Source organism: Adiantum capillus-veneris, chromosome 6 (genome assembly GCF_014529385.1).
Source record: "Adiantum capillus-veneris isolate H3 chromosome 6, ASM1452938v2, whole genome shotgun sequence".
NCBI lineage: Eukaryota > Viridiplantae > Streptophyta > Polypodiopsida > Polypodiales > Pteridaceae > Adiantum > Adiantum capillus-veneris.
In genome coordinates this window covers 73847327-73863713 of record NC_140936.1, presented here as the reverse complement: position 1 = coordinate 73863713, position 16387 = coordinate 73847327, and the positions used below count along the sequence as shown (strand labels likewise).

Below are 16387 nucleotides of genomic sequence, written 5' to 3'. Positions count from 1 at the left end.
CCTTTCATTTAGTCATATGTAGCTTGACATGGATTTTTGACCTTGCAATCCCCCACTAGTGCTTGTTATTGATACGGTCTTGCACACCCAATTTCTATTGTCCTCTATTGGCAAGCAAGAGTCGAAGTAGCCATCTTGCTCCAATAAAAATGGCTCTCCTAGGAGACCACTATAAAGAGAATGAGTTTTCTTGAGAGATGAGAAGTTAAGCAACTTATAGCCTCATGGGTCTTGGATGTCACGAGGAATTATCCCAATCATTGTGCCGATAAATTGGAACTCTTGATAGCAATCTTCTTTGTAGCTTTGCAAACTTCTATGAAAGCACAAGAGGAGAGGTGGAGTCATACACCATATGGGGGTGGTAAATGGGTAACTACAAAACAATGACCAAAGCATTGAAGGTAGGAGATCAAGGCACTGAGCATTTGGTTGCTAAACGGAGATGGTTAAATAACACCAACTTAAAAGATTTGAAGTGACAATTTTTACAATGTAATCAGTAGAGTTGCAAACTTGTCAAAGGACATGGCGTGGGTAGGTGATATAGATAACGAAGGGGTAGTTGCCACAAAAGGTAGCCTAGTGCTAATCATGTTAAGTATGACCACCACATCACAATGTTGTAGTTTGGGCAAAAGGTGCTACATCAATAATCAAACTATATTAGGACTATGTAGTAGTAGCCTCAACTATAGTACCTCACCTCAAAATGAATAGCTCGCATTCACCAATCAAAATTATGCTCTAGCTTACTTGCACATAATTTTTTTTCCATCTACACCATCCTTTATTGATAATTTAGGAGTAAAAGCAAGCTATATTGATGGTTTAATAGTGATGCAACCTTTGACCCCACTCCTACCCGCAAAAGACTCAACCATGGGTACACTGGTCACTTGTTGACAATTCCAACTAAACAACACTACAAGGTACATTATTTACATCTAATTTCCCATGCATATGCATTTGCTTGGTAAACACATAAAGCCTACGAGACAAGACAGCTTCCATTTCTTATGATTTTTGGAGAGACCACACTTTCAAATCTCTACCACAATTTTATATAGCACTTTTACATGATGTACATCGTATAATTTTGGTTGACACTTGCATGAAGTACTTTTATAATTAACATTTCCACTCTATGACACTTCATTACAAGACTAAATGTTTATTTATTCACAATTCTTCTATGTAGCATGACAAAAACATTATCCTCCAACTTGCACAATTGGACAACACTCAGATACAATTATCATGTCACAAATACAATACTCAATGCACTTTGTATATGTTATACTTTATTCCTAAATGGTAGATATTAATCTATATACGTCCCTGTTGGGCAATGCGTTTTATATATTGCAACCTAACATTCTCCTTTGCATAACCTTTCTTTGCACAAGAAACCCTTTATCCCAACACTTTCCTCCTCAATATGTTCTGCATCAAGTTATGTGATCGACAACCAAGACTTCTTGCTCCCTCCAACTATGACAATACGTAAAACTCTCTCTCTAGCTCTCTCTCTCTCTCAAGTTCTACAAAATCTTAACTATTCTTGATTTAGAGTAAGATGGTTCAATGATCTAGAGACTAAATGAATGAAATTACTAAACTACGTAACGATCTACAAACAACTACCAAAGCAAGTTAAGGAGTAGAATTTAAGCAAACTGATTAAGATGCAACTTTTGCTCAATTCAATTTTCACCTATAGTAGCCCTTTGTTGTATAGTGATCCCTACTTAACACAACTTGATTCTTCTCAATGCTTATCAAGTCTCAAGCTAAGCTATTGTTGATGCCTATCGATTGGTTCTACTCATCCACTCATGTTCCACAAGAAAGAGGCATCAACAATCACAACAAAACGAACCTTTTGCATTTGCTTGACAAGTAACAAGGCTATCATAACACTTAAAATTTGAGGATACCTTAAAAACCCACATTTTACCAAATCTTTCGTAGGAATGGTAATCCCATGATAGAAATTGATAGAACTACAATCTTAGAACACTAGTGAGCTTTAGAAATAGCATAGTTCATTATTTGTAAGATTTCCAATTACCAAATACTGATTTCGATGCCATATTTAGCATGTTAGCCAACAGTAAGCAACCTAGCATGACCATGCGTTTTTTCAAGAAAAAAACCTAAAATAAACAATAGAAAGCCAAGGCAAAGTTTCACAATGGCTTGCTAAAAACAATGAGGACCTCGTGCTATGCTCAAAACATCAAAAACTGAATCTCAAATTTAAGTGTCGATCAACTTGCAAGAGTTTTATTGATAATGAACATCAAAAGTTTACACATACAAAGGCATTTGTTAGCTTTTTGAATCAACCAAAAGCTGATTACAAAGTCAGCAGGCATAATAGATATTTGGCATGTTAGTTCTTTGAGTGTTATAAGGTCATGAAACCAGGTAAAGTTGTTTGACAGGCTACTTACATAATGGTTAGGGCTACCTTTTGGAGCATTTTCATAGCAAAGACTGAATAATCAGGGTGTATGACTGTTCAATATGTACAAACTTCTCTTCCCTTGTTATCAAAATGAATCAGCTTCCACAAGCTATACATTCATCTCTGTTCTCAAGGGAACACACCATTTGAGACATTTTTTCCTCAATGTTCTCAACAACACTGGCCTTGGTAGCTGTTTCCTCCTGTTCACACACAGCAAGGAAATTTTTAGCATCATAGAACATCCCCAAGAGACCTCAAGGATCTACCTGACAAGTGTTGAACTCAAGGTTATCCCAATCCAAGAGACACCCACCCACACATCCAAAAGGAGGCAGTTGAGTGGGGCTCCCTTCATCAACAAAGCATAATTAAAAAATCAATAAAATTTTCATCCAAATTTACCTTAATTTTTGATGTGTCAACTGTGAATTTGATTGCATCTGCAGCTGCCTTGGACCTTAAGTAGTACATGCCTGTCTTCAACCCCTGCAAACAATTGATAGATCTCTTTCAACTCGGATGGCAATCACATCTCTACATGTCAATTTGTTAAAATCATGATTTCAAATTTGAAAGGCATTGCACACCTTAGACCAAGTGTAGAAGTGCAAAGAGGTCAGTTTTCCGAAGTTGGGCTGGTCCATATGTATATTCAAGCTTTGGCTTTGGTCTATAAAGCAGCCTCGGTCTGCCGCCATGTCTACAACAGTTCTTTGTTTGATTTCCCAAACAGTCCTGTCATGATGAGCCCCACCAAAAGCATAGTTACATGGAATGGGAAACAGAAACATAACCAGCAAGGCTGTCAAAGACAGATATGCTCGCTCTTTGCTAAGTGGAACCGCTCAAGACTACATAAGGACAAGGTAGACAGATTAATGTGCACCTGTAGATGGCCTTTAAATCATTCGGAATTTGCGGTATTTTCTGAATTGAACCATTGTGGTGGATAATGGTGTTCTTTAAATCAAGAGACCATATCCCCATGTCTGTCAAGTCATTGAGAAGGTGCTTGTTCACCACAACATACTCCCCACTGCAGCCACCAACATAATTTAGCCATACTAACATTTGCTCACGTCCATAAGAAAAATGTTGTGAATGTGTCATGTACTACCTGAGTACTCTTCTGCTGTACATGTTAGAAGTATAGGGCTCAAAACACTCATTATTCCCAAGTATCTGGCTTGTTGAAGCAGTTGGCATTGGGGCCATGAGAAGTGAGTTTCTAACACCATGGGTAGAAATCATCTTCCGCAACGCTTGCCAATCCCATCTGTTAGATGGCACCACCTCCCACATATCTGGTTGAAGTACTCCCTGCAACAATGACATATGGAGGCTCAGCAATAGCCCTTTATATGGAAACCTAAGCTGTGCTTTCTTAAAGCATACCTTGCTGATTGGGCTCCCTGCATAGGTTTCGTATGGCCCATCTTTGACTGCCAACTCAGCCGAAGTCTTGAGAGCATGATAATATATTGTTTCAAATATATCTTTGTTTAGCTTTTGCGCCTACAAGAGTTACATAGCATTTACTGAGACTCACATCTTTGAGGTAGGACGACCATGAAAATAAAAGCAATGAGATTGAATTGTACCTCATCCGAATCAAAGGGCATACCCATCAGAATAAAAGCATCTGCAAGGCCCTGGACTCCTATGCCGATGGGCCTGTGACGCAAGTTGGATCGTCGAGCTGTCTCAACTGGGTAGTGATTCTCATCTATAATCTTGTTTAGATTGTGTGTCACTGTTGCAGTAATCTACATGATAATAGGTAAGTTAGTCATTATAATTTGGTCCTAGTTACAATTGAGCTGGAGCTCTACTAACCTCTCCCAGCTTGTCGAAATCAAAGTAGCGATTGCTATGACCCCTGCTTCCAACCATTTTGGATGGATGGGACTCTAAGGGGACACCCTATAAGATGCCCAACATACATTATCTCAGTTATGGATCAGAGGTAGATAAGTGGGATAAGATATGATGAAATAACCATTTCTCCAAGTACCTTCTCTCGCACATAGCGTGGAAGAGCAATTGAGGCAAGGTTGCAAACGGCTGTCTCATCAGGGCTGGTGAATTCTATTATCTCCGTGCAAAGATTGGATGATTTGATAGTTCCAAGGTTTTGTTGGTTACTCTTCTTGTTACAAGCATCCTGCCCAGATTTCAAATGATGTTAATAAAATTTGAAGGGCAGAAAACTTGCCAATTTCAAGTCAAGACAGTTTATACCTTAAAGAGCATGTAAGGATTGCCCGTCTCAACCTGAGCTTCTAAGATGGCAAACCATAGCTTCTGAGCCTGAACCACCCTCTTTGCTCTACCCTGCAGCAGGAATCAGTCTGTTATTAGCAGTTCCTTTGAAGAATGATCATGACCTTCATAGCTTGCATGCCTACCTCATTTTCATACTGGGTGTAAAGCCTATCAAAGTCCTCCCCCCAGCAATCTGACAACCCAGGTGCCTCATTGGGACAAAACAATGACCAGGGACCATTGGCTTCAACTCGCCTCATGAACAAGTCCGGAGTCCATAATCCATAAAACAGATCACGAGCCCGATGCTCCTCCTGTTCACCATTCAAAACTGAGAATACAAATTGACTAATGCTATTTGAAACAAATGTTCAGACCATTCATATGCTGTAGAAGAGTAACCAGTTGGTTACCTTTCCATGATTCTTCCTCAAATCCAGCCAGTCAAAGACATCAGCATGCCATGGCTCCAAATATATTGCAAATGCACCTGGAACAACTAAGCATCAGATCTCAACTGCAGTTAAGATTCCCATCAACCATGCAATGCATTCAGCAATAAAATGGAACCTTGAACTTGACATCAGTTTCACTTGGACAAGGTAGTTGTTCAGAATGTTTGATAGAGTACTGGGAGTTTGAAAAACTACCTTTTCGCTTGCCCCCACCTTGATCCACATAGCGTGCTGTATCATTGAAAACCCGAAGCATAGGCACAATGCCATTGGAGGTTCCATTTGTTCCACAAATGTAGCTATTTGTAGATCGAATGTTACTGATGGAAACACCAATTCCCCCAGCTGACTTGCTGATGATTGCACACTCCTTGAGTGTGTCATATATGCCTTCTATGCTATCATCTTTCATGCATAGGAGGAAACAACTGCTGAGCTGTAAATCAATGAGGGAATTAAAAAAATAAGATGAGAATGAACTTGGATAACAGACAGGACATTAAAACTGATCGACACCAAATGATAGCTACCTGTGGTTTCGGTGTTCCAGCATTGAATAATGTTGGAGAAGCATGAGTAAACCAGCGCTGTGATGTCATATGATATGTTTTAATGACAGAATCAATGTCATTTTTATGAATTCCAATGGCAACCCTCATCAGCATATGCTGAGGCCTCTCAACCACCACCCCATTGACTCTCAACAAATATGATCTTTCCAAGGTCTTGAATCCAAAGTAGTCATAATCAAAGTCTCTGTCATAAATTATCTCACTATCTAAGCGGTTTGCATTCTGCAAAGTAAGAAAACACATAAGACTCTTAGAGTAGAGCTATATGATCCAGGTTTGTAAACATTAGAAATTGCTAGATTTTTCCCAAGAAGTTTCAAGGATCGGCTTTTAGGAAAAACACATCAACTGGTCTTGACTGCTCAATCTTGCACCAATACTTAGATACGCTGAGCAGTGCCCTGTATGCAACCAGAACAACCACAAAAACAAGATCATACCTTCATCACAATGTCGTACACATCATCAGCAATCAAAGGAGCCTTCAGTCCTGACTTCACATTCACGTGAGTGTACATCAATTTGATTCTGAAAACAGAGGCCAAAGTTCTAAGTAAATGACAATGTCCAACATGACAGTGAAAATTGCCTTGATGCTAGGTAGACCCACGTTTCTGAAAATGATTTTTTTGTGTTCTTGTGAAGATTTGACACCACAATCCGCGCAGCCAGCTGCAAAATCAAGCTAAAACATATAAATCAAAAATAGCACACGCACAGGTCACCCACGTGATGTGACTACAGACAAGTGTGCTGATCGTGAAAGAAGAATTGTGTACAAAGGGTGCTAGAGGTGCAGGGGTGCATGTGTGTGCGTGCGCACACGTGAGAATGCTGTTAGCGGCAGCGAGTGTGCCGCATTACATTATGACTTGCAATTTGAAGAGGGAAACACTCTACCAGGGCGTAATCTGGATGATTGGCTGTGAGAGCAGCAGCGGTTTGGGCGGCGAGCTCGTCAAGCTGACTGGTGGTGACGCCTTTGTAGACACCAGCACAGACCTTCTGGGCAACGAGGACGGGGTCACAATGCTCGGCATTGAGGCCATAGCTCAGCTTCTTCAGCCGGGCAGTGATCTTGTCGAAATGAACTGCCTCCTGCCGCCCATCACGCTTGATCACGTACATCCTCTCGTCCTTGAGTGAGAGCGCTCTCTCTCTCTCTCTCTCTCTCTCTCTCTCTCTCTCTCTTTGAGCGGATGTATGAAGCTACTGCACGAGTCTGCACCTGCAATCGGGGGTCGAGACAGATAAGGGGCTCTCGTTGGACGCGTCACTCTCACGCCGACGCTCGATCGGAGTTCGAATTCCAAACTCCCGCTCACATTTTGGCGCCCTCATAAGAGTGATGGGTGGTGGAACTGATTTCCACCGCCTTCCCACGGTGAGCTTTAAAACTCACAGTGGGAAGCGAAAGGGGGGCGTCACTAAGGGCCAAGTCGCACCATGTGACAGTGGGGGGAGTGCGAGGGAATGCTATGAAAAATCAGATGCAGGTCGCACCTTCAAGGAAAGAAAAGGCTGCGATTTTGTAGGAGCCAACTTTGGACATCTTGGGGGATTCAATTCGCTGTTGAAATCCTTGAAACCAGGAGAGCTCTACGCCTCCGTAAGTCTAGCTTAATAATTGCAAAATTCAAAGGGCTAGCAGCACTACAAGAGCGCTTCGTTTTTCCTGCAGCACGACACAGAAAGTCCTGAAATTGGCGAGTCATTTTCCTCACCGGCCCTGCTGACCCTGAGTGCGACTCGGCTCTAAGGGGCTGTTCAAACTGCACAAGGAGGTGATTGCACTTTTCCACCTTCTTGCTTTCACCATTGCAGGGAGTTCCATGAAGCAGTTCACATTGCGCATGTGAGGCAAGGGGAGTTTAGCTGCCAGGTAGTAGAAATTGATTAGTTGTAGCAGATTGGTCCTTTTGTGGGCGGCTTAGCTAGGTCGGAAGCAGGCAACGAGAACTTGGGCTCCAGTCAACATGCCACACGAGCAATACCAAAGCTTTGGCATGCGTAGTGTGAATTGCAGTACTATGTGCGCAGACGTTGGTTGGTCCACTTCAGCAAGCCATGCGCAGTCTGAACCGAACCTAATTGACACCTCGCTAGGGAGGTGGGATCGATGGCTCACATTAGGCATCGCAAGGCGGCAGCAATCTGGGCAGTCAGATCACAATTTTGACTTCTTGCAAAATTTTATGCAACATGATCTTCTTGGCAAAATGGCCTCCACAGGCTCCCTCATGATTTTCTTCCAAAACCTTGTAAATTTCCTCTTTCCAGAGCACACGACGCGAAACCAAATCACTTCCTTTCATGTAAAGCACGTCATCAAGCATTTTGCACTTCCTAGCTTTTCTTATAAAAGCATACTTTTTGGAGGATGGTAGACTTTTAGGTAAAACACCTGTCAACAAAAAATCTTTCTCCTTTGATAACACTTCCCTCCTCCCATGATATAAAGGGTATTTGCCTTCAACACAAACACACAAGTGATCATTTCTTGAACAACATCATGAGCTTCTTCATTTTGAGACCTCTCAATATGTTGCAAACTCCATGCTTCGAACTTCTTGAGCAACAATTTCACCTTGAAGCATAAGTTCTTTAGTTTAGGATTCTTATTCTTCCATACTCCCAATACTTGCTTCACGACCAACAAGGCATCTCCTTTGATCTGTAAGCGTTTAATTCCCAACTGTAAATAGATGTGCAAGCCACCTTCAAGAGCCATATATTTTGCTTCATTATTGCTTTTTGCATCAGGTTTCATCCCTTGTTTCCTTAAAAGTTTTCCTTGTGCATCATGAATGACAATGCCTCCCGAAGCAGCATCATGACTTCTTCAATAAGAGCCATCAAAATATAACAGTGAAGCATCAGATATGGCAAGAGTCTCAACTTTCTTCTTTCGCACCACCTCTTCCTTAACCAAAACAGGAATATCTTTATAAGTGAGTAAATCTGCCAAGGTAGCCCGAGTACTCTCTTTCACCAAAAATGTGAACTGAAACTCATGAAGTTCAATTACCCATTTCATCAGTGTTTTTGATATATTCAAATTATTGAACAGCTGAGGAAGCAATGAATAGATGGTGAGGAAAGTAAATGACTTCTGCAACAAGTAATGTCTGAATCGTCTGCAAGCATAAACCATATTGGTCATCACCAATTCAATTTTAGAGTAATATCTTTCGTGAGGAGTCTTACTCTGCTAGCATAATGAACAGGCTTCATATACTGATATTCCTTCCTCTTTTGCAACAACATGACCCCAATGGCATCATCTCCTAGTGATGGGTTAACATACAACTCTTTTTCCCAGTCAAGAGCTTGCATAATGGGTAGTGTACTCAAAACTTCTTTGACTCTATCAAAAGCATCTTTACAGTCACGTGTCCACTCCAAGGGATCATTCTTAAGTGCTTGCTGCAATGGATACAATAACTGTGATGCCAAAGGTATGAATTGAGACATATATTTAACCTTCAGTATGAAAGCGGCCAACTGTCTGGTATCCTTTGGAGATGACAGCAATAATAAAGCTTCCACTTTCTCTGGATCTACCTCTATCCCATTTTCTGAAATCACATGTCCAAGAAGCTTCACCCTTGGCTGCGCCAAATGACACTTCTTAGGATTCAACACCCACATTCATCATACCTTGCAAAAGTCATTTCAAGCTTAAGAACACGCTCTTTCCTTGAACTGTATACACAAAAATCATCTATGAATCCTTTGACAAAGTTCCCCAAAAATGGGGTAAGGACCCAATCTACTTTTCTTTCAAAAGCTCCAGGCCCATTTGTCAACCCAAAAGAAAGGCAACAAAAGCAGAAACAACCCCATGGCATGATAAAAGTAGTCCTTTTCCGATCTTCAGGAGCAAGGATATGCTGAAAATACCTTGAATAACCATCACAAACATTGTATCTTTCAAAGCCAGCCTTGACATTCAAATGTTGATCAATGAAAGGTAAGGGGTAAGGATCTTTCTTGGTCACTGCATTTAATGGCTTATAATCAACGCAAACTCTCCAACGCCCATCTTTTTTTGGAGTGACCACTACAGGGCTCACCCATTCAACATTATCAGCTGGCACAATGAACCCTACATCCAAAAGCTTATCCACTTCTTCTTTTAAAGCATTCATTTGTTCCTTTCCCATCCTTCTTAATTTCTCTCTTATTGGCTTTGCCCCTTTGACTAGTTCGATCTTCGTAGGATCTCCAACATAACCCCTTATTTCTTGATATAAAGTGAATCAACTCTTTCTTCACTGGCGATTCCTATTTAGTTTGCATCAACTCCTCGAGTTGCTCTAAACGACTTGAAGCATTTATATTTTCTGACACTTGCAACATTTCACCCACTTCCCTCTTCTCCTCGTTCAATAACAAGAATGACACTTCACCTTCATCACTGGAACTGGAAGCAGAGCTATTTTTTGAATCTTCAGAATTGTCTTCACTGGAGCTTCAAATTCATCATTTTCACTCACATCTTCTAGTGCCAAAGGTTGCTTGGTAGTCATATCAAACACCCTCTTTTCACCCTTCTTGCCATACACACAGATTGTGCCCTTGCCCCAATCTTGCACAGCACCAACAACTCTCAACCAAAGTCGTCCCAAAATGAGAGGAAAAGCTCCTAGGCCAGATGGCATAACATGAAAGCTTACTATAACCTTCACGTTAAAGACTTCAACTTCCAAATTTTTAATAAGCCCCAAACACTTCACTTTGGCATGGTTTGCTAGTCGAATCCTAAACCCAGTGCTCTCGCATGTAATGAAACCCAGTCTCTCAACACATGATTATGTGATCACAAACTTGAGCACCTTCATCAATGTAGGCCTCTCCCATGCCCACACCTTTGTGCCAAGCATTCACCACAGGACAAATGTTGGTAACTCTCCCATAGCCCCAACACTCTGACTTGTCCATGCTTTGGCTCTTTCTCTAGATTCACTAATGACTTCCACTACCTCTTGAGTTTGGGCACCATATTCATCAACTGTCCAAAAGTATAATCTACTTTCCTCCCAATTAGGTCTTCCTTTAAACTGTAAGCTGTTTGGCCTTCTTCCAAAGGTAAATCTACTACTTTAAACCGTCTACAAGGTCTGATCTTCCTCTTAGCTTTCGCATCTTCACCCTCTTTCTCTTTCTCTTTCTCTTTCTTTTTGCTCGGACTTGGAGCGCCAAAGCCTTCCCTCTCTCTTTTGCCTACAGGCATCATATCTGCTTCTTTGTTTTCAACTCGCACAATACCCACATGACCACCAGAGGTTGAGGATTGATAATCCTGTTTAGTACCTTGATCTTCCCGTTAAAAAATGCATAATCATTAGCCCTATTAGGAATCTACTAGGGAAGTGGAAACATATCACCTCCCATCCTTGTTGGAATTGAACAATAAGTGCTGATGTGACCAAGTTCACCACAATTATAACAGGTAGGGATGAACCTCCTTTGTGGCTCAAAGACACCTTGTCCATGACCCACATTAGCATTAGGCTGAGCTTCACATGCCTGGGAAATTCCTCTACCACGTCCACGACCACGACCACCTCCAAGAACACTGAGTCACAATTCTTGCATCATGGTCATCATGTCTTTCATATTTTGTTGTAACTGTTCAGTATTAGTAGCAATCCTTTGAGCAGGTTGGGCTCTAGCCTCTGCCTGATTCCCTCATTTTGGTCATTATTACTTTGCACAAGGACCGCTTTCTCATACTCATTAAGTCTTTGAGCCTTCCATTCTTTCTCCCTGGCCATAATGACTGCTTCCTCGAAGGTAGGGGGCCTTTTTAGCTCAACTTTGAACTTCAGACTTTCTTTTAAGTTTGCCACAAAATGGTCCTTCTTTAACATGGATGGAGGGATTTCACTTCCTATAGCTCGTGCCCATTTATCCCATAAACGGACGAACTGCATGACAAAATCATCAACACTTTGATTAACCTTTTGAGTGTACCCCAAAATTTCATGTCAAACTTCATCAGGTACTTCAATGGATCTGTATTGTGTTAGAAAAGCTTTCTTCACACGATTGTAGTCCAAAACCACCCATGGATTTTGTGCCTGCACCAGCTCTTCACGATTTTGTAACCAAACTTTTGCCTCATCCTATAAACTGTATTGCAGCAGCCGCAACAATATAGCTTGGTCTAGTATATTTTGTAGTAAGCAATTGACTTCCAGTTTTTCAATAAAAGTCTGTGCATTCTCATTAGGCAATCCATGAAACCGTGGAAACTCGTCCGCCATGTTTGATTGGCACAAAACTTACATGTGATGTCGAAAGCTCAAGGGATGTCGATGGATCACTCCAGTACCGAATCCACCTCACACTGGGTAACCCAGCCCCAGTGCTTGGATTCACAAAACCTTATGACCCTCCAAAAGCTACAATCCAATTACACAACCGCTTCAAGTGATGTCCCACAATTTGCACATACATAGGCGGTTGTCCATAAGGAACCACATCCCCTTTACATTCTCTGTTTGCAGAATAGATATATTTCACAAGAATTGGAGAATAGGAGCACTTACTCCTCCATGGGGGCACCAAAACGATGTTAGCATGCAAACGACGAGGAAAACGAGTGCCTCTATAGCCTTGCACAAATCACACCGTCGGAAGGAAGAACTATTGCACCGCCGAAAACACCTGTGTGATAAACACCTGTTGATATTTATGAAAAACCCTTCAAGCATGAAACACACTCAAAATTAGGAGAAATCAAGGATATTATGACAAAGCTTGTCTCATGGAGATGTCCGTAGAGTATCCATAGACAAAAAACAGGTGAGAGATGAAAGAGTTATGGCCACTCGAACTCGGGGATGTACTATTTCTTGCTAAAAAATGAGCTCTCTGGAAGTTGTGCAAGTGTTGCAGCTATTAAAATGGGAAAATTTCTTATCTTTTATCCCCAAGATTTTTCTCTCTCTTCTCAACCGACAAGGCTCTCTTTGTAGGCCTCTTTAAATTGGTTCATTTTTTGCATTTTTTGGGTAAAAAATGAGGTGTCGGTGACCCTTTGATGAAGGGAATGGGGTGGGGGCAAGTGTCCAGTGGACCAAAAGTTGACAAGGCACCTGGTCAGGCAGTGTGGATAGCTAGAAAACGTGCCATTCTCTCCCCAAGAGCCCAGGAGCTCATCATCTCAAGCTCTCCACAAGGTGATACACCTAATGGGGGTTCCCCCTTTAATCTATATACCCTCCATCTTCCCTTTTCCCTTCTCATGTGGGATAATTCCCATGCCACATGGCAACTTCCTCCCCAATCCTCCCAACTCCCTTATGCCCAACAAATTTCCAGTTTTTCCCCAAAGCAGGAGAACTTCTTGGACACCTTCCCTAAAGCATAACTTAATGCTCCGGTCACTGAATGACACACCGTAACACACGGCTTGGAGCCCATCATGTTGACTACTTCTAGAAATCTTGAATTTCAGGATTTCTAATTGTCGCATGCACCTGCAATCACTTTCTAAGTTGAGACCGCCCACTTCGGATGCTCATAACTCATGATGTACAAGTCTGATTCACGAGCTATAAAGCACGACTGAGAATATTTATTAAAAACCATGTCTTGGGGACTCGAACAACCCAAAACATCAACATCCAAGCTTGGATAAACCACACCTTTGTACATGAATTTTTACATGGTCACTTCCAAGACTCGAAGCACTATGTACACATATGTACATGAGGATAGCGGGCAAGCTTTTTGGCATGACCTAATGACTTTATGCTCATCCAAAAAATGCATGACAACATGATGTATGGCACCTATGGATGAGAGATCGAGTCTCTGTTGATTTATGTATAGATTAGCTGGCTTCATTCGTGCTTTTATGTGCTTTTGTGTAAGCCAAAGGATTTGGATGATATTATTTTATTTTTTGCTCAAATTATAGGGTAAACTTGGTTTGTTTTTTCTCAAATTCTTTCCATGCTTTGTGCATGTATCTGCAGTTTACTCTTTGATGACATAGTGGTTGAAATTTACTTCCACTTTTATAGTGATCGAGTTTGAATATCATTTTTGACAAAGTTTGGTAGTTTGGACATGGCTTTGTATTCTTGTCGTGTGCTTGTTTAGCTATGGGTTACAAATAGCCGGCTTTGAGCTTTCACTGGCTTAAATATAGATATTCACACTTATTAGAGTTTTGTGGAATGCATTTTAAGCATTGTGTTTGCTCACTACATGTATATATGGTTATGTGCTTTATGCTTGGCTTAAGCTGTTCATCCTGTTTTGAGCTCGCTTGGTTTATTGATGCTATTTATGCTTGCAGATCTCATGTTGGCACTTGCCTATGCACGATTATGATTGTGTAGTGGTCAAGGTGATCTCCCACTTTTGGCATCTTTGATGTAGTTTATGGCTGAGATTTTGCTCAGTTTACAAGAAGATTTTGCCAAATTTTTCCTAGGAGTTCTCGCCATAATTTTGGTTTCTTGACATTCATATAGCAGATATATGTGACATTTTGGGGTGTGCAGAGATGATCATGAGAGATGGAGATCTCATTCATTCCGATACTTACGTTGTCGGCATTGTGGTCACACAAGGCACATTAGACGACATTGCTTTAGGCATATGAGGCAGCAAAGGAGACATATGTGAAATGTAGATTTGGCTTTGACATAGGTTGCTTAGTCTCAAATTGGTTGTAGACATGTCAATGAGAGACAAGACGAGTCTCTTGTGTGGATCTTTGAATTTCTATGCACGACATGCCTATATATACACAATTAAAACAGCCATGCGTTGGTGCCTTTTGGACAAAGATGGCGCTTGATATGGAGATGGATTATATGGAGTTTTTGATATTCTTATGCTAGAAGCTGAAAATGATGACGTCAAGACATGTGGATTTGGTCCCTATGCATGAGGAAGAGGTGGTCCTCTAGGAATAAGAGTTGACATGTCCATATGTGATTAGTCTTGATGGTGGTGAGGCATTTGATATAGATAGTGTGGAGGTGGCCTAGATAAATGGGGTTGTGCGGATTTTGTCAGCCTTTGGGAGTTTCATGTACAATCTTTTAGTGTCAAGATTTGAGCAGTGGGAGCGTTTGTAGTTGGGGTTGTCAATCGAGCGATGATTGACACTAGCATGATTGTCTCATGACCCAACGATCAATACCTATCACATCTCAAAAAGAGATGGAACAAGGACTCAAATGTCAATCCTAGGAAGCAAGCGGCTCGACTAGGGCATTGAGGCATGCCAAGAGGTTGTCAATCTCTTGCTCGAACACAATACACTCCGTTTTGCCAGCCAATGTGCATTCTATCTACGGAAAACCTAAATCCTCTCCTCTAATTCCTTCACACATCCACATGCAAATCCACTAGAAAATCAAGTCCAAATGACTCCAAACTCAATCGGCAACATCCTTACACTATCCGGAATAGATTTGAGTCATCGAGCTTGCAATCTGATCACTAGAAAAAAATTGTAATTTTCTCCAATAGGCTAGTTTGCAGGTCACCAACTCAGCTATTGGACATGCTTACTAGGTTCTCCTAAGTGTTGGAAACCTTGTACAATCAACACAATCTCAATACACCTCTTGGGTGGTGAGATATGTCACCTAGAAATTTGTGGAAGTCAATGCTTGGTTCTCACAAAGCGTTGCAATGTAGATATCTACTCATAGAGCTCAATGAGACTATCACAATGGTGCCCTCAAAATTTCAATGTGACAATCGTGTGGTGTAGTGCAAAGAGATAAGCTCACAGGAGAAATATTATGCACACAACGTACATAAGAAAACCTTATCTACTCATTTCATTTGTAATAATAATCAGAACTTTACACAATTGCCCTTTATATCCTGGCTCCGGGTTTTATGTACAAAAGTTGAATTTGTAGCAAAATTAGAAGGAATTACAACTCGGGTTCACAACCTTGATTCCCTCAAAGTTACAAGACGAGCATGGGGTACAAGTTCTAGGTAGAGATATTACAATTAGTTTGCATTACAAAGATAAAGATTCTCCTCGGTACACAATTGGCCTTCCTTGTCACTAGAATCTTCCAACAATCCCCCCTCTTATTTTATGTCATCCTTGACATGAGTTAAAACTAAGGTAACCATCAAACGTACTATCATCATTGCATGTAGAAATTTGCTTGCTCTTGTAACCTTTCTTGATATTCCCTTCCTAGCTCTCTATCTTCACGAGAAAAGGGTCTGATGCATCAGCCTGGTGGAGTTCCATAGCGTGGTAACTCACAAAACTTGCCTGGATGTCATTGACTCTGGTCTAAAAAGGGTGGTATTCATTGTGAAAAGACCTGTACAGAATGACTCTTAAAATGTGTTCATGAAGTAAGAGGGCATGAACATAAGGTGTGCAAAGAATCCATGTAGAATTTATTCATCTGGTTGCTTGCTGAGATTATAAACCAAACCTTTATTTCCCTCCAAGAATGATAGACATGGGGTTTTGGAAATCCATGGTTTATGATAGATTGTGATGCAAGTAGCCATCATCTTGCATATCTTCTTGAGCATCTGACATGAAAGATTGGGCAAACCATCATGTTGTTTTATAGCTGCGGTTAGAGTGTTGAGCATATACT

The 16387-nt window shown here is 41.1% G+C and overlaps 1 protein-coding gene across 2 annotated transcripts; it reads right to left on the bottom strand.

Annotated features, from left to right (window-relative positions):
- Positions 1-2269: 2269 nt before the first annotated feature.
- LOC147455698 (ribonucleoside-diphosphate reductase large subunit-like) lies at positions 2270-7097 on the bottom strand. 2 transcript variants are annotated; one of them, XM_086514414.1, is made up of 17 exons: positions 6669-7097; positions 6379-6440; positions 6209-6296; positions 5727-5990; positions 5410-5632; positions 5155-5231; positions 4885-5055; positions 4718-4810; positions 4491-4640; positions 4313-4399; positions 4078-4242; positions 3872-3991; positions 3594-3796; positions 3363-3512; positions 3064-3211; positions 2879-2962; positions 2270-2676 (listed from the first exon to the last, which is right to left on the bottom strand). In XM_086514414.1, exons 1-17 carry the CDS (start codon positions 6894-6896, stop codon positions 2569-2571), a joined length of 2421 nt encoding a protein of 806 aa, XP_086370540.1. In that variant the 5' UTR covers positions 6897-7097; the 3' UTR covers positions 2270-2568. The 2 variants fall into 2 exon arrangements, with proteins under 2 accessions (XP_086370540.1, XP_086370539.1); XM_086514413.1 differs by having other exon boundaries at positions 5392-5632; positions 6669-7096.
- Between the last annotated feature and the right edge of the window lie 9290 nt (positions 7098-16387).